The 27258-nt window shown below is 39.5% G+C and overlaps 1 protein-coding gene across 3 annotated transcripts in view; it reads left to right on the forward strand.

The window, feature by feature from the left end:
- The window catches only part of Cnksr3 (CNKSR family member 3), an 89126-nt gene that overhangs the window by 57449 nt on the left and 4419 nt on the right, over positions 1-27258 (forward strand). For 2 of the 3 annotated variants that reach the window (XM_033763307.1, XM_019208122.2), the window contains exons 3-13: positions 568-731; positions 7219-7421; positions 7939-8026; positions 12245-12286; positions 15100-15219; positions 17167-17226; positions 21020-21088; positions 21324-21470; positions 23593-23717; positions 25967-26175; positions 26654-26743. In XM_033763307.1, the coding sequence (XP_033619198.1) occupies positions 568-731; positions 7219-7421; positions 7939-8026; positions 12245-12286; positions 15100-15219; positions 17167-17226; positions 21020-21088; positions 21324-21470; positions 23593-23717; positions 25967-26175; positions 26654-26743 (1317 nt within the window). Of the gene's footprint in view, positions 1-567; positions 748-7218; positions 7422-7938; positions 8027-12244; positions 12287-15099; positions 15220-17166; positions 17227-21019; positions 21089-21323; positions 21471-23592; positions 23718-25966; positions 26176-26653; positions 26744-27258 lie in introns of all 3 variants that reach the window. The other variant, XM_010628879.3, reaches the window with a different exon arrangement.

The raw sequence follows: 27258 nt of genomic DNA on the forward strand, positions 1-27258 counted from the left end.
AAGGTCGTATCCTATGACTTTTAGTTGGAAAAGAAAAAGAAACCTTCTGTTTTCTTGTATCCATATATCAAATAACAAGGAAGATCTTTTTTTTGGTTCTGCCTAAGTCACAGGACCATCCTTGGAGCCATGATTGGCTGGTATGTGGAGCATTGTGGCTATCCTGGCTACGTGCCAACCACCATGGCAAAGCATTTTGATTTGCAAGCCACTGGGAGAGGGACAGTGTCCCAAAGGAAGCGTTGCTTAGCAAGCAGGGAACATGTGTCTGGGACTAGCACTTCAAATCAGCAGGAGGTTAGTGTTTCTTTAGTTTTCAGGGATTGGGAAGGTACCTATCATCAAATACTTCTGAGTCCATTTGAGTACAGTAATTTGCACTGAACATATCAAACCTGTTTGAGATGAGATAATGCCACACAGAATAGAATATACATTATAGAATAATCAAGCAGTAATAGCAGATTTGATGATTGCTAAGATTGATTTAAGTGGGTAATTTGCAGGGTGGCATAAAAGAACAGAATGGCAATAACGGAGTTCTCATTTTTTTTTTTTTTTTGGTAGGCTTAGATGACTGCCTGCAGCCATATGTCCACAAGTTTGAGCGAGAGAAGATAGATGGGGAACAGCTGCTGCGGATTTCCCACCAGGATCTGGAGGAGCTGGGAGTCACACGAATCGGACACCAGGAGCTGGTGTTGGAGGCTGTCGACCTTCTTTGTGCACTGGTTAGTTCATGAAAAGGTGATCTGTACTGCCATGACATTCTTTAGAACCACATTCTTCCAAATCCTCATTGTTTGTGATTTAGTATGGCATCATTTTCTTAATGACCCATTGAAGTGAATGTAGTTTGTGTTGAAGATAACACAAGAAGGAAAGAAAATAAATCATTTGCTAGATTAGGGCTGGCAAACTAAGACCTACAAGTTAAATCTGGCCCACTGTTTATTTTTATAAATAAAGTTTTATTGCAACATAGCCATGTTCATTCAATGATATGTAGTGGGTGACTGCTTTTGTGTTGCAGTGAGAGTTGAATAATTGTAGCAGGGACCAAGTGTTCCTCCAAACCTGAAATACTGACTCTCTTGTCCTTTATTTAAAAAATTGCCATTTACAGAAAATGGCCATAATTATTTTCTTATATTTTTTAGAGTGAAAGGATGGGGACAGTCTTGAATGAAAGTTCATGTTGTTATCTTCTAAATTAAAATGAGGACTGTTTCAGTTTTTATGTCTGTTTTTCTTACTATAAAAAGAATTTTGAGTTTTACAGATATTCATGCTGTTTAAATAACTGATGTTTGTGCTTGAGACAATCAATGTAAGAAATGGCAGCTAGATGGGAAAAAATGTGACCTTTATTATATTTTGCAGATGCTTAGGCTTTGGCTATAAATGAGTGACTTAAATTCTGCCTGGTCCTGGGGCTTCAGTTACACCTGAGGGTGCCTGGGTAGTTCCTTTAGGTGTGGACTAGAACATCTGTAAGGACATTTTGTTTACAAATGGGTTGGCATGAGTGGGATTCATGTTTAGCTGTCATGCTGCCAGCCGCTAAGGATGCAGTTGGACCGTTGGGATTTAGACATATTTGCCAGCATTCAAATTGGGTTAGTAATGCTCCGGAGCCGAGCCAGAGGTATATACAATTACATCTCTGAGAATGGTGGGAAAGGACATGCTTGCAATGGTTTTGTCATTGCTGGTCTGCATTCTGTCCATTATATAACACTTGCCACATTGTGTATGTTCTTCTTCTTAAAATGGACAGAGCCTTGTCTTGTGTGCTGAGATGCACTGCTCTTGTTTAGGAAAGTAATGGGGAAATTATTTGTGGTTGATAAATGAGCTGCCACAGGGGAGACACGATGGCCAAGTGGTCTTAGTGTTGGCCTGGGAGGCAGGATTTTTACATTCAAATCCTGGCTCTGCTCCATGCTACTGCCTCTGTGACCTCCCAGGAAACAGTGGTGTCTGTTTTCCCCATCTGTACAGTGATACTCACCTTAGATGGGGCTGCGTTCTCATGTGTAAGTGTTTTGTGCTGCTAGGGACATGAACTGTCCATCCTGTTTATTATTAAAACTTTTTTTTAAGTCCAACATGTTTGGGTTTACTTTTGTTAGACTTTCTGGGAACATGGCGTTTCAGTCTTTTCTGCAAGATGCTCTGTGCGTTGGAATTGTCACTTTAAATTGGCAGCAATACTTTGAGGGCAAGTAAATTACTGTGAAATCCATAGTCTGAGAGATGGGGAGAAAGGGTGTATGAGAGGCACATTGTATACACTGGGGAGCACAGCAGCTGCCTCTGGGCAATCTTCTCTCGATCCTCTTCCCCTACCTCTGAAAATATTAGACTAAAATGAATAAAGCTGGACAAATGCCAGAACCTCAAGCTGTGTTTTATCTCCTACAATTTCCTTCTAATTTCCTCTGCAGACCAGGCTTTGACCTCAGTCTCATTCTGAACCTGCTCTGCGCAGCCAAGGGGCCCAGGCTGCTTTAGACAGGAAGGTCCCTGGAGGATGGCACACTGCTGTGCCTCTTCTGGGCGGGGAGAGTTTTAGTAGTTCTACTAAACTATTTCTAGCCTTCAAATAACCTTCTTTTCAAATGCTATTATTGTAATCTACAAGTTAATTATCCTATCTGTTTAATCCAGTTCCACATAGATCTTTGGCTTTATAAATTAGTGATAATGTTTTGCTATGAATAGTTCATCTCCTAGGCTGTTAATGTGTAACTGTAGTTGGGCCTGGTGTTGTAAAAAAGAGGTTTCTATGTAAACTAAGTTTAGTGCATGTTGATTTTATGATGGACAGGAAATGAATAGGAGAGAGGAAGAAACAAAACCACTGGAAAATTTCGAGCAAAAAGAAGGACAGGTAGAATGGATAGGGACCTAAAATAGGGAACAGCTATTGCTCAGTATTTTATAGCTGGTAAACAATGGCCCATAAACAGCTGGTCATGATGAGACTGCAAGGGAAGAGACTGCCTTTTGTGAACATTGACCCTGCTGGCAGGAGTGACTCAGGAGAGTGATGTATTTTGTGGCTGTTTAAATAAAAATGAACTCCTCAGTTGTACCAGCTACACTGCAAGTGCTCAGTAGTCACGTGTGACTAGTGGCCATTACATTGGACCACTGATCTTTCCCATCACTGCAGAAAACTCTCTTGGACAGCACTGGTTGAGAGTGTGGTGGATAGCAAGAAAGCATAATGGTGACCTGGGTACTTGGCCTAGTCGATCAAGCCCTGGTGTTCTGAAGACCAAGGAGGGATAGCTGTGCTTTTAAAGTTGAAATAGGCTGAAAGTGAATGAAATTGGAATCCCTTTAGGTGTCATGTGGGTGCCACCTAATTTATGATTAAATGAATTACCTGTAGTGAACCTGTCTGCATATGTGCTCATGTATGCTGCCACGCCCCAAATGATGTTATTCGTCATTCACCTGTGGCAAATCATTGAAGGGTTTTTTCTTTCTCTCCCTTTATCAGTGGAGAAATACCATTCTGAGTAGGAATCTTTGCCAAGAATTTGTATTTAATTTGACCTTGCTTAGGAGCTTATAATATGCCTCTAGGAAAACTGAATTATATTTCTTAGCTTGTCAGTTAATTGACCTACGTCAGTAAAATGGCTTTGCTTGGATGTCTCTGACAACTCTTTCTCATGTATGTTAGGTCATGAACAGAGCCAGAGAAGTGAATCTGGTTGCTTTCTTTTCCTCTTGGAAAGTGTATTGTTTCCCAGCCAGATCAGGGAATGTTTCATTTAGTGAACTGTGATCTTGGTGGTGGTAGTAGTGGTGTTCCTGCTGCTTCTGTTACTTCTGCTCCTGCTTCTTTTTCTTCTGCTTCTGCTTCTGTTTCCTCGCCTTCATCTTCATCTTCCTCAGGGCCTTTTTCACACTCCGCCACTGAGCAGCACCTGCAGCCTAGGCAATATCTTCTTAATGCATATATTAAATCAATGTCAGGAAGAGATGGGTTTTAGGGAGAAGATTAATGAAAATAATGAAATCTAGTCTGAGAAATTATCATTTTCCATCTTTTATTGTGGGACACTGAAGCCAGTAATCCTTTCCTAATTATATTCTACAGCAGAGGTTCTTTTGAGCTAATGTAATTAGTTTTTTATTCTCTCTATTGTGGAGTGGAGTCAAGGGGGAAGGAAATATCCTCCTTCCTTCCTTCTTTAAAAAAATACTCAGTTTTAACTACCTTTTTCCAGTTCCATAATTTGTTTTGGAAAAAAAAAAAAAGTAACCAGAGCAAATTGAGTGGGAAATGGAGAAAACCAGTTAAAGAAGCTACTCTTCCGCCTTATTTTAGTATTAAAAGTGATGGATTTGTTGAAGATGGAGGTCTAAAATTTCTTGCAGGAATAAAATATTTAATCCTTTTTATGTTCAAGGAGTAAATGTTGTATATAGAAATAAAAGTTCCAAGTAATATGTGGCGGCACTGATTGTATAATACAACTTCCCTACTTTTAGTGAATACTCTTGATATAAGTTGCCAACTGAGTAAATGAGGGGATATTTCCCTCTAATCATAGTCCCGAGTCCTTCAAAACAAGCTGTGTCTTGTGGGTTTTTGTCCATTCACTTGTGAGTCTTTGATTCTTTGAATTTAAGAAGCCACGATTAAAATCTATCTTTTTGGTGTATTCTTTTTTTTAAAATTTTTTTTAATTTAATTTTTTGGTGTATGCTTTATTGAAGGGATATACTATATTTTAGTCTGTAAAAAATAACAGTGAAGGAAAAATTAATTAATGTAAGATTTAGATAGAACATCCCTGTTAATATTTAATGTATTTTGAAATTTATGGTTCCTTTAAAGCTTATAAAAGACTGCTTTCAGTTAGTTTGTACTTAGGTCTTTTCAACATTTCTCTCTGAACTTTTAAAGTTTTTTTTTCCTTTAGTAATGAACACCATAAATTTGAACTTCAAATAAAATCTATTTAAAATTAAAATTTTCTCATTAATACCAAAGCTTTTTTGTTAACATTGTTCATCTTGTTAAAAAAAAAAAAAGGTTCTTATGAACTTCTAAATATATTTACCCTTTCTTGATTTCTAAATGCGGCCCCTTTTTGGCCTAGATGGCTAGCTGGATAGAACTGACCAAATGAAGCTTCTGACATTGGAAAGGAGAGAGCATGTCAGGATTTGGAGGAGTTACACAGCATGTTAGTTTGTACTAGTTCTAGGATCACTGATCAGTTTTCCTTATTCTTGTCTAATGTCTTTCATTTTTACAATCCAATCACTTGGCCCTTTCTCAGGAAGGGCAGAGGAAAGGGGAGGGGGGTCATACAACATATTGATCCAGAGTTATTGTTGGATGCTGATTGCCTTGAATAGAATCCTTACAATGCTACTGATTAGCTGTATAACTTCGGGGAATTTATAGTTTCTTTACCTGTGAAACAGAAATAAGGTTGAATGTCCTTCATCTGAAAATCATAAATCTAAACTACTCCAAAACCCAAAATATTTTCAGAGCCATCATAATATTACAAGTGAAAAGCTCCATATCTGACCTTGTGGGACAGAGCACAAGCAAAACACAGGCACACTGACTGTATCGAGTAGATACCAAACGTGGCGGCAGAAGCCTATAGTTCCAGAGCTCTGGGAGGCTGAGGCAAGAGGACTGCAAGTTCAAGCCAAGCCTGTGTAGCTTAATGAGTCCCCTGTCTCAAGGGATTTAAAAAAGGTCTGGGGTTATAGTAGCTCGGTGCAAAGGCCCTGCTTACGATCTCTTGTACCACCAACAAACAAACATATACAAACTACCTTCAGGCTATGTGTATATGAAACAAAAATGAATTTTGTGTTTATATTTGGGTCTTGTATGTGCAGATATTTCAAAATCTGAAACACCTCTGTTCACAGACATTTTGCATAAGGGACACTCAATCTGTAGTAACATTTGTACCTTCATGGGTGGTTTCCTTGAGATTAACATGTGTTGAGTACTTAACTCAGTTCCTGGCATAGAGTAAGTGTTCAATAATGTCACCTATTATATTATTCCTAGTTTTTAAAATGGTTCTAGGTTCTTACTTTGGGATACTAGTGAAATAGTGTATTATACCCCCAGAAATATCTTCCCTTCTATTGAAATATTGGACACCAATTTAGGATATGTATATATAATTGAACACAAAAATTTATACCCTTTATAAGTTGTTTCCTGGGATTGGTTCTTAATCTGAGAGTATAGGTCAGTGATAGCGAACCTTTTAGGACTTTCAGTGATAACAAACAGCCTACTTCGGCACCATAGTTTCACCATCACTGGCTTAGGGCAGTATTGTGATGTGAAGTTGATGTTTTTAATGCACTCAAGTAAGTTGAATGCTGTTTAAAAAAAATAAAAAAACTGGTATCAGAAGCTTCAGAGAGAGGAATTACATTTCAGGTAACTGAGTTTTAGCCCTTGTGGCTCTTTTCTGTGAGTGTCATTTAAGGGGACTTTATATATTTGCTGACTGTGACATATTTGCCTGCTGAGCTGTAAACTGTGAGCAACACACAGAGCCCGATTCTTGCAGACTTTGCATCCCAAGGGAGAAGGCAGCAGCGAGCACTGTGATCCTGAGAGGGGCAGAAGTCAGTAGTGTGCTGGACAGTGGCTTTAGGGCCTGTTTCTGCTTCCAGGGGGATGTGTGGCAGCATTGGGAATCAGTTTTGGTTGTCCTAACTGGGGAGAAGATGCTGCTTAGCATGGGTAGAACCGGGGGTGCCACTGAAAATCTTGCAGTACACAGGAACCCCACCCCCAAAACAGAGTTATCCAACCCACATGCCACTGAAGCCCGAGTTGAGAAAGCCTGCTGTTGATTAAGTGGTCACTAATCCTCCCAGAAAATAGGAAGAGACGTTAGGGCCAGCACCTGAGTGATAAGACTTGTTGTCCATGCCAAGATCTGTGCAAAGAGAATTTGGGGAAGAGGAAACAGCAAGATCAAATTCCCTGAGAGTCAGGAGTGAGCTGCGGGAGGAGCAGAGGGGAAGCCAGTATGGTAGTGGTCATGGTGGGGATGGGGGAAAGTGAGCCCTGGGTGGATCATGCAGGAGTTTTTGGTGGCTTCCAGGAGTTATTCCAGTTACCCAATGTGCTCTTGAGTCATTAGGAGAGTTTGGACCTTGTTGATTGTTTTGAATTTTTCCCTTTTCTGACAGAATTATGGCCTTGAAACCGATAACATGAAGAATTTGGTTTTGAAACTGCGGGCATCTTCCAACAATTTACAGAATCACATAAGTAGCCGGCGGAAAAGTCCAGCTTATGATGGGAACACGTCCCACAAGCCCCCCAATGAGCTCCTGACTTCAGTGGTGGAGCTCATAGGTGCTGCCAAGGCTTTGCTGGCTTGGCTGGACCGGTGAGTAGCCCATATGCCTTTTACTGTGTACTGTGAGCAGGATCTGAGATGTACCGAGGCCAGTCGTGTGTGTTAAGAAAACAAGCCATTGTTCCTTTCACTGCTTTTCACTGGGACTCAGGAATCCTGGATCAGAAGTGGCTTTTAGGGTTCCTGTGGACATTACTTAAAAGGTTAATAAGGAGAAGAGTTTAACCTCAGTTTAGAAAAGAGTGAAACTGTGCTAAAGGTTACGTGCTACTTAGATTAAACATTAATGGTTGAGTATTGGTTGGTATGAAGGCTATTAGTTCGCTTCTGAAGGGACAGTAACTCTCAGTTCCTTTTTGGATGTGTTTTTATCTAGCACTTCTCTGTCCCTTTCCTATTCAGATTCCTATCTGATGTTTTACTTGAGACAAAATAAGAGTGTGAAAAGTGATTTCAAACTAGCCTATTGTGTACCTATGCCTGCCAACAACCAGTGTTGGATCCTGGTAGATTATATATATATATTTTTTTTTTTGTTACTTTCCAGGGCTCCATTTACAGGGATCACTGATTTCTCTGTAACGAAGAATAAAATCATTCAGCTTTGCTTAGACCTGACCACTACAGTCCAGAAGGTCAGTAGTAAATCATTATGGGTTTCTAAAATTGTCTTTTCCCTGTTTTTCTTCAAAAGATTTCCATGCAGGTATGCAGTGCCCCCACTCCACGTTTTTTCCTCAGAATTGGGGAGAGATGAAAGCCTTTAACTTAGATGCATTGTACAGATAACTTCTGTGAAAAATGACAAGTGACCTTTGAATCAAGAGTTTATCTTCTTTTGTTTAAAATAGTTGAGCTTTCTTGTACTTCCTGTCAAGTGTTAGAGCTTAACTTAAGTAGAAATGCTTACTGTAATCTTTATTCTCAGTACTTTATTAAATGTGTTGATTCTGGCCTTTCATTCTGACGTCTGGTTGTTGGATTTACCAGCCAGGATGGGCTAAGTTGTGAGGCAATAACAACTCCCCTACCCCAACAGTTTATTTCTCCATTATTTATATCCAAATGGGCAGCTGGAAGACATGGTCTCATTCTCCTCATTTCAGAACATAGGCTGGCAGAATGGCTGGTATCTCATGTTGTTTGCCCTCATGACAGAGAGAAGAACTTTGCAGTTTCCCACATCGATGTATCTCCTTATCTGGAAGTGACACATGTCAGTTTCACTCATGGCTCATTATCCAGTTCTAGGTATCTTAGCAAGGGCCCAGGAAATTTTGTGTCTGTCTAACTTGCCTAGCTTCTGTGTTCTTAACAAAACAATTATTAGTCTGTGAGCATTGCAGACCATCTCCTCTAATATTACTTGGCATCTCAGACACTTATGCATTATTTTTTAATTAAATCAAGGTTTTCAAATATAAGGAGGAACCTTTTTCCTTCATATCATAGTTGATTCTAAAATTCTGTGATTCAGGGTTTGTTTCCACTGCTCATTTGGAAAAAATAAAGAACATCGTTCCCTCACTCCTGATTGTGGTGTGACAGAGATGCAGTTGTGGGAAGCTGTTGTCTCTCTTTTTGTCCAGAAGATGAAGAATTAAGCTTGGCTTTGTCCATGGCAAGTGTTTGAGATCCAGTACGGAGCAGCCATTGAACTTCAGGCAGTTAGTTTTGGGACCAAGGTCTGAGAAAGGTTCCCAGGGCTATTAAATGGTTTGCTCCTTTTTATGATGCAGAAGGTAACTTTGACAGAATCTTGGTAGTAGCTGTGACACATGGGTCATACAGTCTCAGAGGCCCAACATTGGTGGTGGAAGGCATTTTCCTGATACCTTCTTTGAGTGTTCTTTTTCTTCCTGCTTTCCTTTTCCTATAGTATTTTGCTGCTTCTTTTGATGTTTAGCCAATTTCACATGCCATCAGCTAAATTAAAGTGTTAAAAGCTAAACATAGTAATTAGCAAGTGGGTACATTTTTCTCCTGGGTACACCTGTGCTTTTTTGTGAAGGGTCCTAGGTCATGTGTCTGACTCAGGCTGTCTGTGCTTTGGGGTAAGCAGAGGCAGGAAAGTGACAAAGCAGAGGGCGGAGTAGTTACATTTGTCCTCATAGAGTGAGTCTGCTTCTGCTTTGACTAAGCAGGTTGATTTTAACTTTGCAGGTAGTTGGATAGTTCCTTCAATATTTATTTGACTCTTACTCTGTCTGCCACTATTCTAGGCACAGGTGCCAGAGTAAAGAATCAGATTAAAAAAAAAATCCGATTCATGGTGTCTACAGTCTCTGAGGAAATAACTAAACTAAGAACTAAAATAAGGAAAATTGCACATGTGCAGAAACCTACACACATGTTCTGTGTACAAGCAGTTATATAACATTACAGGAGCACTAAGGTGGGAAGGGGTAGTGGAAGGTTGGAAGTGGAATATAATTGTGACAGTTGGGAAGGTGACAATTGAGTACTTGGACCAGTTCAGTTCTCTTCTCACTGAGATGGGTGAGCTAATGCATCACCTTAAGCAATCCTTTCTGTGTGGTTGTAGAGTTTTGATCATTGTAAACTGGTGATTAAAAAAAAGTTTTCTCATGGGAGGGGCAGACCCTGATCTGGTCACAGCAGGAAGGTTCCTGCTGAGTACTCATACTTGTCCCTGCTTCTTGGTGGCTCACAATACCTGGTTCATGGTGCACATTATATAACGTGTATTTCAAGGACTGAGATTTTAAATTTGAAGAATTTTAAAGAATGAAGCCTGAAAATAAGAAAATATGTATGGGGACATTGTTTTATGAATTTAGACTCAGGAGGATGTTTAGCTCTTGAACAGTTTTTGTTTTTATAATGATGGAAGAACATGGGTTCTTAGAAGTTCTCCAAGGTCGGCTTTATTATCATCTTATCTTACACAGAAGGAAATAGAGGAGCAGAAGTACTAAACATATTGCCCAAGGTCTCAGTTCCTAAGAAGGTACAATAAGGAGTGGAGGCTGGGGGCAGGAGAGACCAGCCAGGGCAATATCCCTGGCTGCCCAGTTAGACCCTGTCTGCCAATCCAGGTGACCTGGGATGGTAATGAAACTCTGCCTCACTGTCTGACTCATGAGGGGGTGATTTGTTCCAGTACTTCTTTTTCCATTCTATTGCTTACATGCCAAATGCTCTGAAGTCACCCTGTAGCTGTTTCCTCTCAGTGGGGATGGGTGTGGGAACCCACGTTCACCATGGGGGAAGGTGGAAAGACAACCCTTTTGTACGCAATCAAGAAGTTGGGAGGCAAACTTGTGCCTGTAGGCTCAGTCACCACAACAGTGGGCCTGTTTTCTTGGCTTCTTGGATCTGTCAGAAACTTCAAGTACTGGAAACTGACCCTGACCCTTGGGCCCTAGTGTATTGAGAAGAATTCTCTGCCTTTGGGTGACAGCCATCAAGAATGACAGTGCTGATATCATTTTGTGGTTTGTAATGAAAGGTCATGGACACAAATTATGCATTATATTTCTACCATATGAATATATAGTTTTTCAGGAATTGATACATGATAGTCAATGGTAATAGGGAATAAACTATTATAGTAGTTGATAGTTGAGTTTCAGGCATAAGACAGGGCAGAAAGGCACATATTTGACCAATAATTATTCATATTTTACATAATTGTTTTTGGAGTTTGGATTTACATCAAATTCACATATGACAAAATTGCCAAAAGGAAATTTCTCAGTTTCTTTTTATTTATTTTTTTCTCCCTAAGCTACTCTTAAGAAGCAGGTATCAATTTTGGGAGCAGCTACTATTTTCTACACTTTTATGTAATAGAGAAAATTAAAAAATTAAAATAGTGAAAGTCTGATGATTAATTCTCTTAAGGTACAAGTTGGTAGCTAACCCATTCCCTCTGACGGTAATAGTTAAACAAAGACCTCACATGACCTTTCATTTCAACAGAGGTAGTATTTTTCATGTACCTAAAATTGTTATTATTATCCTCAAGATGGTATTTAACAGTGCAGGATAAACTCTAAAGAGACTCCTCTGGCTTGCTTTTCTTCTGCACACACCCTGCAGTGTGGGTTGAAATCCACTGCTGTGGATAATTCTAGAAGGTTAGCCGTGAGTATTTCACATTGGTAGTTTCACTTTGGTTCCTTCTGGACAGGACCGTGGTTATTTCTATGATCAGCTAACTGTTGTACTATGTACTGTGTCCTGGGTCTTTTGTTCTGGAGCTGAGTAAATAAAGCTTTGCATTCCAGCCCTTTGTGTCAATAGCATACCTCAAGACCACTTTTTTGGCAGAGTCTCAATGAATGTTTTGTTAAACTTTTTTCATCTACCAAAGACTGAAATATCTGATTTAATCTCAGTGGTGCTTAAAATAAACTTTTGTGGCTGAGTTTGCTCAAGTCCTTGTTGGAAAGCTCTTCTTATAAGGCAGGCCAGAGCATAGGGAAGCTGACTGGTTAGGCTGCTGTTAGCTTAGCTTGGGCCATACTGGGAGCCATTACCAGGTTTCTTGGACTTGGAATTCTGACTTAGTATTCTTTGGACAGTCTAGACAGTATGTGGATCTCTGTTCGTTGATTTTTGAAGTTTTTAAATTAAATAATTGGCCACATGGGTTACTTGAGTGATAAGCTCCTTAGTCAGGGGAGAGTAGGACTTTAGGAAAAGACAGATGTGAGCTTCATTCTCTTTCTGTCCCTCCCTCCTCTCCAGTCAGGAAGGATGCTGGAGCTGAGGGATGGGCAGGGTGTACGTCAGGGACCTCATGAGCTCCTGGAAAAGTGTGCAAGGATAAGCCACTAGTTTTTAAGTTTTTACTCTCTCAATTTCCATTTTCTTTTTTTCTTTAGGATTGCCTTGTAGCAGAAATGGAGGATAAAGTTTTGTCTGTAGTAAGTATGCTTTCTGAAAGTTGTAAAATTCCTTTTCCAAAGGCAATGGGAATCATATTAAAGTAAATGCACTATGGCTAATTACTTTGCAGTATAATTTTAAATATTTGCTTTTATGAGTTTATTAATTTAGGTAAAAGGGGAAGAACAAAATTATGTAGTAAGACCAAGAATTAGAAGAATTCCAGAGCTTAAATTAGCTTTATTGAGGTTTCTGGTTTTGTTTGCTTTGTTTTTTGTTTATCTTCTGAACAGTTCATCAGGGTACAATTGTACATAAATTGCTAGCTTAGCCTGCTAATCAGGGTTAAACTGATTTGCAGATTTAACTTTAGGACCATTTTGATAAAAAAAAAAAAAACTTGGCAAAATCTTTATGATGTGGGAGAAGGGGGTGTACCATAGCTGTTTAAAGAGAATTTTGAAACTATTCATCAGCACTTCCTCCTTTTGACATAAGCCAGCCTGGGCTCTTTTGATAAGGTCTTCCTCCTACTGATGTTGAGGAATTTAGCAATGAAATTGCTATAAATATATTTTCCATAAATAGGCTAAACAAATTGGAGGAATGTAAAAAGTGTAATTTCTTGGATTCTCCCTTTTAGGAAAAAAAAAATCACTCTTTGGAATTTCCTGATTTCATTGGGTATTTAGGTTTGAAAGGTTAGATCAAATATCACCATGGCTTTTACACAGAGACTTCGTAATAGGTACCCAATCTTATATATGTAGTGTTTTGCCTTGTTGGTGTTTGACATTCAGAAAATACGAACTATCACTAAAATGATCATAGACATAAATGCAAAATGAGAGCTTCACATCTTATGAGAGATATTATAGGAACAGATTTAGGTAGCCTTGGTAGTGAGATTTTAGATAAAAAAGCAAAAGCACAATTAGTAAGAAAAATAGATAATATAGATGTCATTCAAATTAAAAACTTCTGAAACAAAGTCTTTGTAGATAGGAAGGGGTGTAGGGGTTGAAGGGAGGGCAGGGGAATGGGGGAAAAATAAGAACCAAAATCGATTATGTAAAGGTGCAAATTTGCAATGATGAATGTCATTATATGTTATACCGTAAATATCCCAATAAAATTAATTAATTAAAAAAAACTTTGCTTGGGGAAATGCAGTGTGAAGAGATGAAATGACAAGCCACAGACGGGGAGAAATAATTTTAAAACCTATTTTATCATAGATCAGATAAAGACTTATATCCAAAATAACAAAGAACTCTTAAAAATAAGAAGACCATCTAATTAAGAAGGGAGGGCAGAGGTAAGGGGAAAAAATGAGAATCAAGACTTGTCATGTAGAGGTACAAGATCCCAACAATGAATGTAACTGTACTGTATCCCTAAAATGTACCAATAAACTCAATTAAAGCTGAAAAAAAAAAAAGAAGTGGACAAAAGATCTGAACAGTCACCCTACCAAAGAAGACACACAAATGACAAGTAGGCACATGAAAAGTGGTCAACATCATTTGTAATTAAGGAGTTGCAAGTTTGAAGGATGAGATGACATTTTATACCATTGAAATGGCTAAGATTCAAAACATTGACAACACAAAGTGCTGGTGAGGATATGGAGCAGTGGTCACTCTCACTGCTGGGAACACAAAATGGTACAGACAGGCTAGAGGACAGTTTGGCAGTTTCTTGTCAAGCTAAACATGTTCTGATCATACCATCCACCAGTTGCATTCCATTGTATGTACCCAGAAAAGTTAAAAATTTATAACCACAGAAATTTACACTGAATTGCACAGAACGTTTATAGCAGCTTTATTCATAATTCCCCCCAAATTGAAAGCAACCACCATATCATCTTCTAGGTGAATGGATAGAAAAATATGTCACACCTGTAAAATAGAATATTATTCAGCAATAAAAAGAACTATAGAGTCATGAGATAATACAGAGGAAGTTTCAGCGCATATTGTTAGTTATAGTAAGCCAACTGAAAAGACTACATGCTGTCTAATTCCAACTCTTTGAAATTCTGTTTGCCAGGGGTTCATGGTGAGGAAGTGGGAGGTGGATAATTAGGCTAAGGAGAGGGGATATTTAGGGCAGTGAAAGTCTACATAATACAGTAATGTTGGATACATAACGTTAAGTATTTGGCAAAACCCATAGACTTATACACCACAAAGAGTGGGCACTAATGTAAATGACAGACTTTAGTTAACCCTTTGGAGGTCATGGCTGATGTGAGAGATACAAACTCTTCTTACATATTGTTATGGGTAACATCTGATCTGTCACCTTTGCAGGCTTAATAAAAGTGTCTCATTATTATCAGTTGTGACAAAGGTGCCGTGATAAAGATGTTAATAGTTGAAGAAGAGGGCTGGGGAGAGGGACTATATGGAAACACAATATACGTGCTCACGTTTTCTGTAAATCCAAAATTATTTAAAAATAATTATTTAAAAATATGTTTCAGAGCCCCTAAATATTTTTTTTTTTACATTGTTAATATCTGGTATTCAGGGAATCTAAGACATTTGGTTGTCTGGAAATAGATGATTCCCCTTAACAGCAGAAAAGGAGTTTCTCCTGGCTTATACTCTTCAGTGGTTGTAAAGGAGTTAATATAAAAGCCAGTTTTTAAAGCCAAACTAGAGGCACCGTTCCCAATTTTGCAAATAAGGACAAGTGCTTTTCGTTCATTGAGCCAGCATTATCAAAATGATTGCTGACCAGAGCTAAAGATTTTAAGTGAAGTGCATGTTTTAAAAACCCAGCTTGAGATAAACCTGATTTACAGTTGCACTCTTCCGACTATTTTCTTCTCCAAATCCAGGTCAAGGTTTTAAATAGCATCTGTGACAAAACAATTCGATCTGCTACAGACCCTGTTATGAGCCAGTGTGCGTGCCTGGAGGAGGTTCACTTACCTAATGTTAAACCTGGCGAAGGCTTGGTAAGAGTTGTAATACTTGTTTTATTTTTCAAATAATACATACCAGCATTTACTAGTTTTCTTTAAGCATTTCTTGCTGCTTTCACTGTAATTCTAAATACCAGAATTAAATTAGATTATCATCCATTATATAGTTAGGAATTTGCTATCTTAAACTCTGTTGATATGTTTTTATCTTCAGAGTATAAAAATAAATACAATTTAAAAGCTGTGTGCTCCTATCTTAATGGTTTTATTTTTAGGAGTTAGTAATGCAAGGAAATATGAAACATTTACACAAAGAAGAGATGGTCTCTGGGTACGAAAACACATCTGTTCTCAAAGTGTCTATTAGCACTTACGATGAACGTGAGAAGAGGCTGTGGAAGGAAACAATTCCTAAAAAAACTTTCAAAGTGTCTCCTAAGTCGTGTATAAGATACGGCTCTGAGAATACATACGTGTGATTTCCCAGTTTACAGTTCATATCCCACAGGATTAATCTGGAATTTAAACAACAATGGGGCCCATTGAATTAGCTTCGAGCCTTTGAGTCAGAGAGAGCTTACATGTCAGTTTCTTCCTACGACTGTTGAAAGGATTAAATTTATGGTGAATGGCAAATCCCCAGTGCTGAAAGCATAGAGCATGTTCATTAATTAGTGTCAGTAGCTAGTGTTACTTGTATTGATGGGGACGGTGGGGAGGAGGAAGAAGAGGAGGGCAAAAATGCCCCGTGTATAGACAGCCATGGACGACAATGAGGCAGTCTCTGCTCTTTGATAAGAAAACAAAAGCTGGACCTGATGGCACAGACCTTTAATCCTAGAACTCTGGAAGGCTGAGGAAGGAGGATTGGAAGTTTGAGCCCAGCCTTGGCAATTTAGCAAGACCTTGCCTGGAAATTAAAGAAAAAAAAGGTCAATAAACTCAAATTCTTAGTGAGCAGAATCTATATACAATACTTAGTTTTGAAGTAAGTGATGGATTTATAACAGAGTGAACAGGGAGGGATTCCTGAAAGTGAGATTATGGGTAAGTATGGAAGAAAGTATGGATGCCCAAATTGCAGTCATAATGAATTGCCCTTTCCCATTCTGCAAGCCGTGGCCTGGGAAGAGGCTCCTGCTATGTGTGGGGAACTCACAGTTCTGCAGATAAAGGTAACCATTTGAGAGGAGTGGGGAGAACCTTGAGGGCCTACATGTCTGATGAGATTCTCTTCATAGAGTGATTTAGGTTGCTGAGCAGGGAAAGTTCAGGATCAAAATGACTTTAATAGTATTACAGATACTGGGGTAAACTACTATATTTCTCCTTGTCTTCTTATTTTTTTCTCTTTTCCCAGATTATAGTAGCTTAATGAAAATATTTTACACATGAATTGTCCAACTGCAGGAATATTTCCTGGATGGTACAGTATTCAAACTCTGATTTAGCACACAGGCCTTTGAGAAGGAACCTGCTCATCCTTTGGATTCACTGAAAATGGAGCAGTGCCTGTTCTAATTTGCTACCTGTACTGTGTTATACAGCAGTGTTCACTTGTACATCCCAGTCTACATTACTCTCGGCTTAAATAAATGGCCCAACAATTACTGCTGATACCAAATTTAACTGACTTTGTCTCTGGACAAAGAGATGGTCGGGAAAGAGGAGTCCTTGTTTGAAATGCCTCCTTGCTCATTGAGCAGGTCTGAGAAAATTCCTACATCCTAAAGAGTAGTGGCAAATTTCTATGTGTAAATTATAATATCAAAGAGATCTCCCATCTGATTTCTTTCACTCGGCTTTCGATTTGTTTTGTTCTCCCTCACTGCCCTCTGGCTCTTATTTCATGTGTGTTTCAGGAGGCTTAAAAATGAGCATTGTTCTGAAGGGACTGTATTTAATGTTTAATAAGTTTAAGTCTCATGGCTCCTCTCTCCACATGGATTACTGAGTTAATGTATTTGTGATTCATTCTAGGGCATGTACATCAAATCAACATATGATGGATTGCACGTGATTACAGGAACCACAGAAAATGTAAGTATATCCTCTAAATGTACAAGCTAATGTGTATCTAAACAAATTTGACACAGGCCTTTTCATTTAAATGTGTGCATGCTGTCATCTGTAGTGAGAGCTGGCGTGGGTGCCTGTTTTGTCTGTTGATATACTACAATACTGCTTATCACCAGCTGTTGTCAATTTATTATTTAAATTGTCTTTTATTGGCCTTGTTCACACATCATGCTGAGTTTTTACCCTCAACCTTGTGTTAATTATTGCTTTTGTCCCATGGAAGTGTTAAACCATGAATACACAAGCAATATTCTCTCTGTTGTGAATGCTCTTATAAGAACAGGGATTGGTATTTATATGCATACAATATATTTTTTTGCTTAACAAATTTTATGTGTCTCCAAAGTAGTTATTTTGAGATTTTTGCATGAGCCAAATTCTTTTTGTAGTTACATTTCATAATATTTGTCATAATATTGAAATTTAGTTCCCCCCTCTGCGGTGCTTTGAATAGAAGAAGCAGGTCTGTTTGTACTGTAAGAGACTTTTACATACCATTTACTTCCTTCTAGAAATTTTGGTAGATGTAGGGTTATTCTTTATTGCCTCAACTGTTTTGAATTTTCAAAAAGGAGAGCTAGTTGGATGTTCTTTTTGCAACCTACAGTATGGCCAGCTGTTGAATAACACTGATCTAAAGCTAAAAATGTTTGAATAGCTTTTCTAGGTGTGTGTAAAAGAAGCATGTGTTTGACAGATTAATCTGTTATTTAATCAAGTAAGAGAAGAGGAAATAGCTCCAAAAAATAGAAATTTTGTTAACTGTTTTCTAGTCTCTTTGGTGAAATGAATGTCTCATTTTAAGCTTTAGTTGCTAGGTCTTTTGAAAAAGAAAGTAGCATAATCTTTGATGAATGTTCGTATTAGGCACTTGAGTTTTGCAGTAAGAAAATGACATTGCTTAGGTTATCAATGGGTTGTAAATCAACTGCATGGTTCTTGTAGACAGTTGAGTGGAAGGTGGTAATGTCTTTAAGCATTTTATGTTTGAGACTCAGCGGTGAGAATCACTAGGAATTTTTATACCACATCACCTAATAGGTAATAATAGCACAGGAAGAGAGCTTCACAGTTTTAGGTTAGGGATAGTGCTAAAGAAGAAAAAGCACAATGCTGTGCATAATTCATCCTTTATGCATTCTGGAGACTTGGTAGGTTGTGGCTTAACCACGATAAAACCATGTTCATGTACCACTTAGTACATCATTTTGGAGTTGGATCAATTCAGGATAGGGAATATTTCAGTTTTTAAAGAGTTGAAGTTGTGCTATCTTGTAATTTGGTGACTGTGTTGTTTGATATAACCAGACCTGGGTGGTTTCAAACTCCACCTGATCTTCTTGAAGCAGTTTCACTCCTGAATAAATGCATGGAACACTATAGGAGACAGCATAGACACCTCTCTTCTGTCCTGCTCCTTTTTGTTTCAATGAGAGATTTAAACAATATTGCCTTTGAATAAAATGCAGTGTCAAATGTCATTGATGATATATCCTCCCCAAGTCCTAAAAGAATCATAATACTAGGTGACAGATCCAGAGTTTACCTGGATTTACTCTATTCTGGCACTCTCATGTAGAACTGTGTGGACATCATCACAAAAATAAGTGGTTAACATGTTGCTAGAGATCAGAAAGAGAAAACTTGTCTTATTCTATCTGGTAATCTATTTAAAAATGTCATGTCATTCATTACTTCAGTCCATCAGTTGCATTTATTAAGTGCCTGGCATGTGTTAGATACTGAGCTGAGTCTTGTAGCTGAGGGCCTGAAGTAGGGAAGGGCTCACTTTTCAAGGGCTTAATGGACATTTTACACTTACTGGTAGATATTTTATACTGGAATGTAGAAAATGCCAGATCCCAGTCAGCTTTCCTGATATCAGTTCAGGTCACTATGATGTTAGAATCAGACTCCTCTGAAGGATGAATGAATGGTAGTGTGCAGAAGTCTTTCTGGATTGTCTCCATGTTCCTTCTTTTGGACTGCAGATTGATGCAGTCTCAGTAGACCATTCTCAGAGTACCGGTCCAGTTTTTTGGAGGTTTTCTCAGAGGTCAGGATGGTTCCACAGTGATTTTTTATCTGACTTCTCTTCAGTGCTATTCAAGATCTTAGAGGGAGCCATGACACCACCCTACCTGTATTCCTGTACTGCACACTGAGGTTAGGTGGGAAGTAGATTAGCTTCTAAAGAACTGAGGGCGTTATTCTTGGGGTCATCACCCTTCTGCAGCAAACCAGAACAAGCATCATTTTTCAGTAGTCCAACTCATGGTGAAGATAAGCAGGAGTCACTGCCCTAGGGCAAGTTTTGGTATCAGACTCTCTCTTTACCAGTGTTCTGCCAACACACAAAACCTAATTGTTTGGTTGAACTTTTGAGAAATGAATGCATAGAGATCCTTAGGAAGAGAAGGCCGTTGAGGACACAAGTACTTGTATTTTATAATTGTAGGTCATAAACAGGGACTTCTTGGCCCCGGGGCTGTGTTTTATAGGGTGGCATTTACTTTAAATGGCCCTGCTCAGGAAGATTAAACAGACTGCATGATCAGGTAACTGTGGCTTAAGTGTCTAATATAGGTACAAAAACGAGCAGAGATAATTTTTTTTTTTTATTAGCAAAGTGACTCACAAGAAAGAGATTCTAGTTAGACATGGCCTCTTGGTATGGTTGTTCAGTCTCAAGTGAGGCAGTGCTGGTTGTTATGGTGGGAAGTTGGATGTTTTTGAAAGTAACTCACAGTTACCTGTGGCTTGTGTTGGTTGAGTATGGAAAATCAGGGAGTCTTTCTGAAGTTTAGTGCTGCTTGTTAATTTCTTGTTAACAATTATGGTAATACTGCATATCCTAGCAGTAGAGTGAGAAAATTCAGCTAGTGTGTCTTGAATGTTCTTATTGCCCTCTCTTCATGTTCAGAGGTGCTATTTTGTTTTAGGAGAGCTGTAAATTGTTTGATGATTCCAGCCAGTTACAAAATTAACTACTCTGACTTACATAATGTTTAATTAGAATCTCTGAAATGAAAGTTTTATCCTTTCTCTCTGTTATATGAAACCTCTTAAACATGAAGCATGCTGGGTTGCTTGTATGGACAAGACTACTCTGGGCAACATGGTTGGCAAATGGATTAGATCCTTTGATATATATTTCTGTTGTTGAAAATCAATAGCAGTGTATCATTGGGGAGAAACAAAGTTTGCACTTTGTCTTGATAAGGCTCACTCAGTTTTAATCTAGCCAGAAATGAAAATTATATTCATTTTCTTCAAAGAGATAAATTTTCTATCACTTCCAACTTTCTAATACCATTGTGTTAATATGTAAAAGACTGTGGGAAGAGAAGATTTAAGTTTATTAAGGCAAAGGGATGACAGAGTTACGAGATAGTCCTTACATATTAAACAGTTGGTCAGCTTTTATGTGATTAATTCTGATAGAGGTGTTTGTGAGTAGTTTTTAGACGATCCGATGGTTTTTAGTGGCTGATCATTTCAGCAGGTGTCCAGGCTCTTTCCATAGGCAAAATAAACCTAACTGTTCTAATGGACAGGTTATCACAACAGACACTACTAAAATAGAGAATACAGGCTTTATAGGCCAGGTTCCATGGAAGAGGTAATCTCAGGAGATTAATACATTGTCTTTCTTTCCTGAGAAAATTTTTATTTCATTGTCTACAGAAGAAGAAGTAGCAGAAAGTAATAGAAGGTTTATAAAACTAAAACGAATTTCTTTACTTCTATACAGTCTCCTGCAGACAGATCTCAGAAGATTCATGCTGGTGATGAAGTCATTCAAGTTAACCGGCAAACTGTGGTAAGTTTGTCTATCGAGGCCTACTTTTCCTCTTTTAACTAAATATAAAATCTGTTGGTTTCAATTTTTCAAGTCTGTAATTTCTGTCTGATTTTTCTGCTATCTTAAGTGCTAAGACAAACTTGTACCTACCTGTTTATTTGCTCACTGCTGTCATTTCCTTGAGATAAATTCACAGACTTGATTTTTCTTTACGCGTGAACAAATCCTCACACCTTGTTTTCTCTATCTGAAGGTGGGATGGCAGCTAAAAAACCTGGTGAAGAAATTGAGAGAGAATCCCACTGGAGTTGTGTTACTGCTTAAGAAGAGGCCTACGGGTTCATTCCACTTCACTCCAGCTCCTCTGAAAAACCTGCGGTGGAAGCCACCTCTTGTGCAGGTACCTGTCATTTCTGTAGGATTTGTATAGCACCAGAATATAAATAGGGTCAGAGTCTGGCTTGTCTCATTAAAACAAACAAGCAAAAAAATAAAAAAAACCCACATTAAAATATGAAAGTGGTTGGTTTCAGGAGTTGGTTTGTAGCTGCTTATTCTGTAATCCTGCTTGTATGAAAATACAAATTCTAAAACAGCACTGAGCAATATGATAGCCACTAGCCATAGATGACTCTTTAAAGTAATAAAATAACATAGAGTTCAATTCCTCCAGCTCCCTGTCCCCCTTCAGGTGGTAAATAGCCATGTGTCACTTGTGCCATGATAGTGGACAGCACAGGTAGAGGTGTTTCTACCACTACACAGTGGTCACTCTGGGTTACTTCTGTCATTTCAGACATGTGTAACTGTACATAGTTTCGGTACCAGTCCTATAGAGCCTGTATGGGGTTGAATTCTTATCAGTACTTTATCAAGGTAGAGGCAGGGGCAGTGGATGCAGCCCATCCAATGGAGAGCCACATGGAGGCAGGAGATGGTGTGGATGACCTGCTGGCCTTAGGCTCACAAGCATCCTACTCTCCCCACATTTCCTTAACAACCTGATGTGAGCCTTGGGAGGATGTGCACCAGCTGTTTCAGAGGGATTGGGGGTAACTCTGGTCATTACAATTGCGATTTTGACCCTCCAGACACACACACCATGGTCTTTGGCAGCCGTGCTCATTCAGTCCAGGCTCATATAAAGTGCTCTCTCCTGATAGGAGGGTGGAGACTTTCAATTAATTGGACAGAGTCCCATTAGATGCCACCCCAAGACTCCCAAGACCTCAGAAAGGTCCCAATAAATACTGTACCTCAAAACCTGGAGTAGATAGGGTTATCTGTCACTCTTCTTATCTGCTTGATCCTGATCTGGGGAATGTACTTTCCTTTAATAAATCTGTGTCTTTCTTTCTTTGGGATAAAAAGAGCCTGGAAGTTGGGTGAGACAGACCAGTTGTCTGGTAACAGTATCATACCATGGTTGAGGAATTACTCAGAATTATCCATATCTGGTGATAGTAAAAGGCAAGCCATCTGTGAATGACTTTTCTTATCTACATTCTCTTCAAACAATGCATGCCCTTCTTGTCTATACACGGCTTGTGGGCTTCCCTGGCCATCTGTCCTATTATACCATTGATCATTAGTGTTACTTCCTAAGCCAAGAAGGTGAAACAATGACATTTGAAGGTCCCTTTATCAAAATGAAATTACAATTTATCTGTAACTGCCTGTGATTTTATTATATATCTTCACCTGGAAGGTGTGGTAGTTTCGGGTCATCACTGTAGATACTTTGTGATGTAGAGTACTGTAAATATATCCAAAGTACAGCTCAGGAAGGGTGGAGACATCAGTGATGTTGTTCAGCTGTAGAAGGGTACGATTGAAGGTCTCACACAAGATTTTTAAAAACAGGTCCTTTGAGACCATTAAACTCACCTGTGATTAAGTTGTATGGATTTCAAATGTTCTAATTAACTTGTGTTTTTGAGCATATATATTGTATGTGTATGTGCATGTCCATTACTAAGTTAAATGTAATATAAAGTTGTATACTCATCTGTGTGACAAGCAGTGTCCTAGGCTCTTTATGTTCATGATCTCACTTAATTTTCAGAGCTACCCTCTTGAGTACTGTTCTTATTGCCTTCCATTGCCATTTTATAGAGGAGGCACAGGGGAGTTGAGTCACTGGCTCAGTGACACAGATCTGGGTCACACCAGACAGAGTGCCAAGTCCACTGTCCTTGCCAGTGGTAGCCCTGTTAGTGATTTTCATGAACCAAGTCCGTACTGCACCTCTCTGCAAGCCACACTGTCAGTATCCCTGTTTTATAAAGGGGAAAGAGAAAATGTGGATATCTGACAGTCCCAGAGCTAGAGAGCACCCTCAGTTAACACTGAGGGTCTCCAAGAAGCCTACAAGTTGAGTCCTCTCCGGAGCTGTGAACAGATGGATGGTTTAAGCTCTGCTTGCACATGGCGCTGGGTCTCGGATCTGGGGAGAGGAAGGTATGCTCAGGGTAGTTTCTGCGCTGACCTCCACTCTTGCTCTCCGTGTGGTCCTGTTGCAGACCTCACCCCCACCCATGACAGCCCAGTCCCCTGAAAGCACCATGGATGCCTCGCTGAAGAAGGAGAAGCCAGCCATCCTGGATCTATACATTCCTCCTCCTCCCGCGGTTCCCTACTCGCCCCGGTACGTCCTTCCATTTTCACACCTCCCCTGTGCGTGCAGATTCTGAGTGGTGGTGTGAAGAGCCCCTGGAGCTAAGGGAGGAGGTTGCTGGACTGCAGTGTGACCGGGCTGTGTCTGGGACTGTGATCAGTCCTGCTCCACAGGAAATGCAGGGGGAGGCCTGTGTTATGTGGGGACAGCTTGCTGGAGAGGGGCCTTTTAAGAAAAGAATACCAAAATGTTTTACTTCTGAAAAATTTACTAAAGTATGTGTTCCTCGTGGGACCTGGGAAGGGGCTGTTTGGAGGTCTCTCTGCAGCTTAAGTTTCATTAACTCCGTAATAAATTCATCTGTGGAGAGCTAGGAATGTTGTAGCTTGATTTTGCTGAGAAAGGTATTCTCCATGGCACTTTTACGAAACTGTTGAGAATAGTGTGGTCTGTAAACATGCATGGGTCTGTGTCTGGGGATATGACGTATTAAAGACAGTTGCTTTCTTTATGGCCATCTTCATGTAATATGGAATAGTGAGGGTGATCATACAGGGTGGTGTAGGGGAGACAGGTGATGATTTAGGTACATTCTCGGCTTCTTTATATCAACTCACATATGCTGGGAAGACTAGAGGATCTGGATCATTTCTTTAGTATGTGCCTACTGACTGCAGGGTCTGGGTGACCACCCGTCACAAAACAGACCTGGCCCCCCAAACCTGCCAGTGTTGCATTCAGCTGTTTAAGAATAAGTTGAGAAATATATAATTATACTATATTTCATAAGACAAAAGTTCAGGCTGCTGTTTTTTTTTTTGGTACCAGGGACCGAACTTGGGTCCTTAAGCTTGCAAAGCAGGCGGCAGAACCACTGAGCTAAATCCCCGGCCCCAGGCTGCATTTTTTGTAGTGGCATTTTTCTTCACGTTGGAATTTTCCATTGATTTGTTTTTATTCAGCTGAGCTATTTGCTTCTTTTGCGTATCTTCCTTGGGGTTGGTGAAGATTCCCATGGTTTTACGTGGAATGCATGACAGCGTGTGGAGGATTTACCTTAAGTGATCGGGGCATTCTGGCTGTAGACAACCTTCTGCCCTGGAGTCACAAGCCAGAGACATGTGGTCACAGGATCTGAAGGGACTTTAAGGTACAATGACTACAAGGTCAGCACAGTTTCACTGACAAAGTGTGGGTTGTTGCATCAGAAACTGTAGGGGGCACTGGGGATGTGGCTCAGTGGCAGAGAGCACTTACCTAGCATGTGGGAGACTCTGCGACCCTGAATATTCTTCTCTGGGCCTTCCGGTGAGTCACAGAAATAGTGCAGATAAAGGACAAAGGGAGTGGAGCTTTTATTCTATCTGGGTTAGATGTGTACTATGTACCCACATACACTTAAACTAATGAAGGGTTTTCTCTGAGTAATAAAAATGCATATGGATTGCAGAGAAATGAGTAGTGAGTCATGGAAGGTTTATGAGTGGAGAAGTTAGATGCCAGGTTTAAAAGTGGAGAAAGATGGATTCTTGGGTTGGAGGGGTAAGCAGACAGCAAGCACACCTGGGATTGCCACACACAGGCAGAGATGACTAGGAGATTGCTTCGGGACTCACTTCATTCTGGATTTTGTCTAGTACTATTTGTAGTAATTACCTACTAGAATTTGCTAAATGGAAAAAAAAAAGCAAGAAACATCTGCAACTTGAATTTGACAATACTATGTTTTATTATAAACTGACATTTAGATAGAATTAGGATGTAATCAGTGATTCAGCTTTTTCTAGTTTCTTTGAATTCAGCAATAGTCACCCTCCACTGTTTATTGACCCTTTGTATAGTTGGCACAATTTTCAATCCAACAACTTCATTGTTCATGAAGGATCTTCTTTACTGGATTTTGGGAAAGATACTACTTTTGGCTTGAAAAACATCAATAGCGCATACCTTAACTTCTGATTTCTGTCGCATATAGGAGATTCAGTTACAGCCTTAAATAAAGGAAAACTATAAAGCTATAACTTTGCCAATGCATATAGGTACTATTAAGACATAGGTGGGAAACACTGCATTTCCTCTCAATTAATAGAGTGTTGGTATTTGTTCTTTATTAATAGTGTCTGTATGTAATTTAGTGGTAGCTGGAGTTGAATAAAGCAATGCTTTTCCCTTATTTGGAAAGGAGGTAAATTTTGTGTGCCAAAGGTAGCACAATCCCAGAATTCTTCAGCAGGAAAGAGTGCTTATGAGCAGTGTAATTATTGCACATTGTCTTCCAGGGATGAGAAAGGGAGTTTTGTTTATGGAGGATTCAGTAAGTATAAACAACCACTGCCTCGGCCTAAGGGCTCAGAGTCCCCAAATTCCTTCTTGGATCAGGAGAGCCGAAGACGAAGATTTACCATTGCCGATTCTGATCAGTTGCCTGGATATTCAGTGGAAACCAACATTCTACCCACAAAAATGAGAGAGAAAACACCATCTCATGGTAAGTTCCCAGTGCTTGTCTTGTTCTGCCATTTCCTTTTACTTGTCTTTCCCACCCCTTCCTTACTTACGGATGAATTTGGCAGACGTTAAGGGTAATCTGAGGAAAACATAAACCGCAATGAAATTCTAAATATGAGACCTTTATTCATCTCTCTAAAGCAAAGCCTTGTTGAGTCATTACTCTGCCTGGCATCAAAGCCCAGCTGGGTGAGCTCACATTACAGTTTTAACTTTCAGTGCCTGGGTTTTCACTGTGGAGTTGTGGATGCACAGGCTCAGCTTTGGCCCGCTTCTGTCTTAATTGCTTGCTGTGGAAACATGGTACTTTAAAATACTTTCCTTATTTTAAAACTTGTTATTGCTTTAGCATAAGCGCATAAGTGTTAGTGTGGGATCTAAGTTATAAATAAAGGAAAAGATTGGGTGAAGTGTACATACTCGCTAACTCTGTCACCTTCCTTCTCATCTCTCTGCAGGCAAGCCCCGGCCTTTGTCCATGCCTGCGGATGGGAACTGGATGGGGATTGTAGACCCTTTTGCCAGACCTCGAGGTCATGGGAAGAAAGGTATGTTTCATCTCTGTTGACCAAAATTCACCATGCAAAGTCAGAAGACCCAGCTTCATGCCTCCACTGTGCTCTTAAATGTGTTCACAAGAAGTAGAGGGAGAACCTGGTTTTTCCAGGTACCATTTGTCATGTGTTAGATTAGGCCTGCTAAGGAGCTCTGAGATCCTACTTATTTCTAGAATGGCAAAGTGATCAACCCCTGACATCTGTTAGGGACTTGGTAAAGTTTTTTACCCAAGTACCTGCATCACCTGGATTATACTAAAGTGACAGAGGGTCAAGATGACAGACGGTGCCTCAGGATAACCTTAGTGTGCCTGTGAGAATCTGTGGAGCAGTCAGCAGGGGGCAGGGCTGTCCTTTGTTTCGATTTAGCGGTGGTAGCATCTTCATTGCTGTTCTTTCAAGTATGGATTTCTTTCTTCTATATATTGAGAAGTGGAGTAGAGGAGCTGGGAGGGTGAATGTGGAAAATGGAAAAAATACTTGTCTCTCTGTTCCTTCTGCATTTC

The sequence above is a fragment of the Fukomys damarensis genome, unplaced genomic scaffold (genome assembly GCF_012274545.1).
Source record: "Fukomys damarensis isolate Sample0158 unplaced genomic scaffold, DMR_v1.0_HiC HiC_scaffold_14, whole genome shotgun sequence".
Lineage (NCBI taxonomy): Eukaryota > Metazoa > Chordata > Mammalia > Rodentia > Bathyergidae > Fukomys > Fukomys damarensis.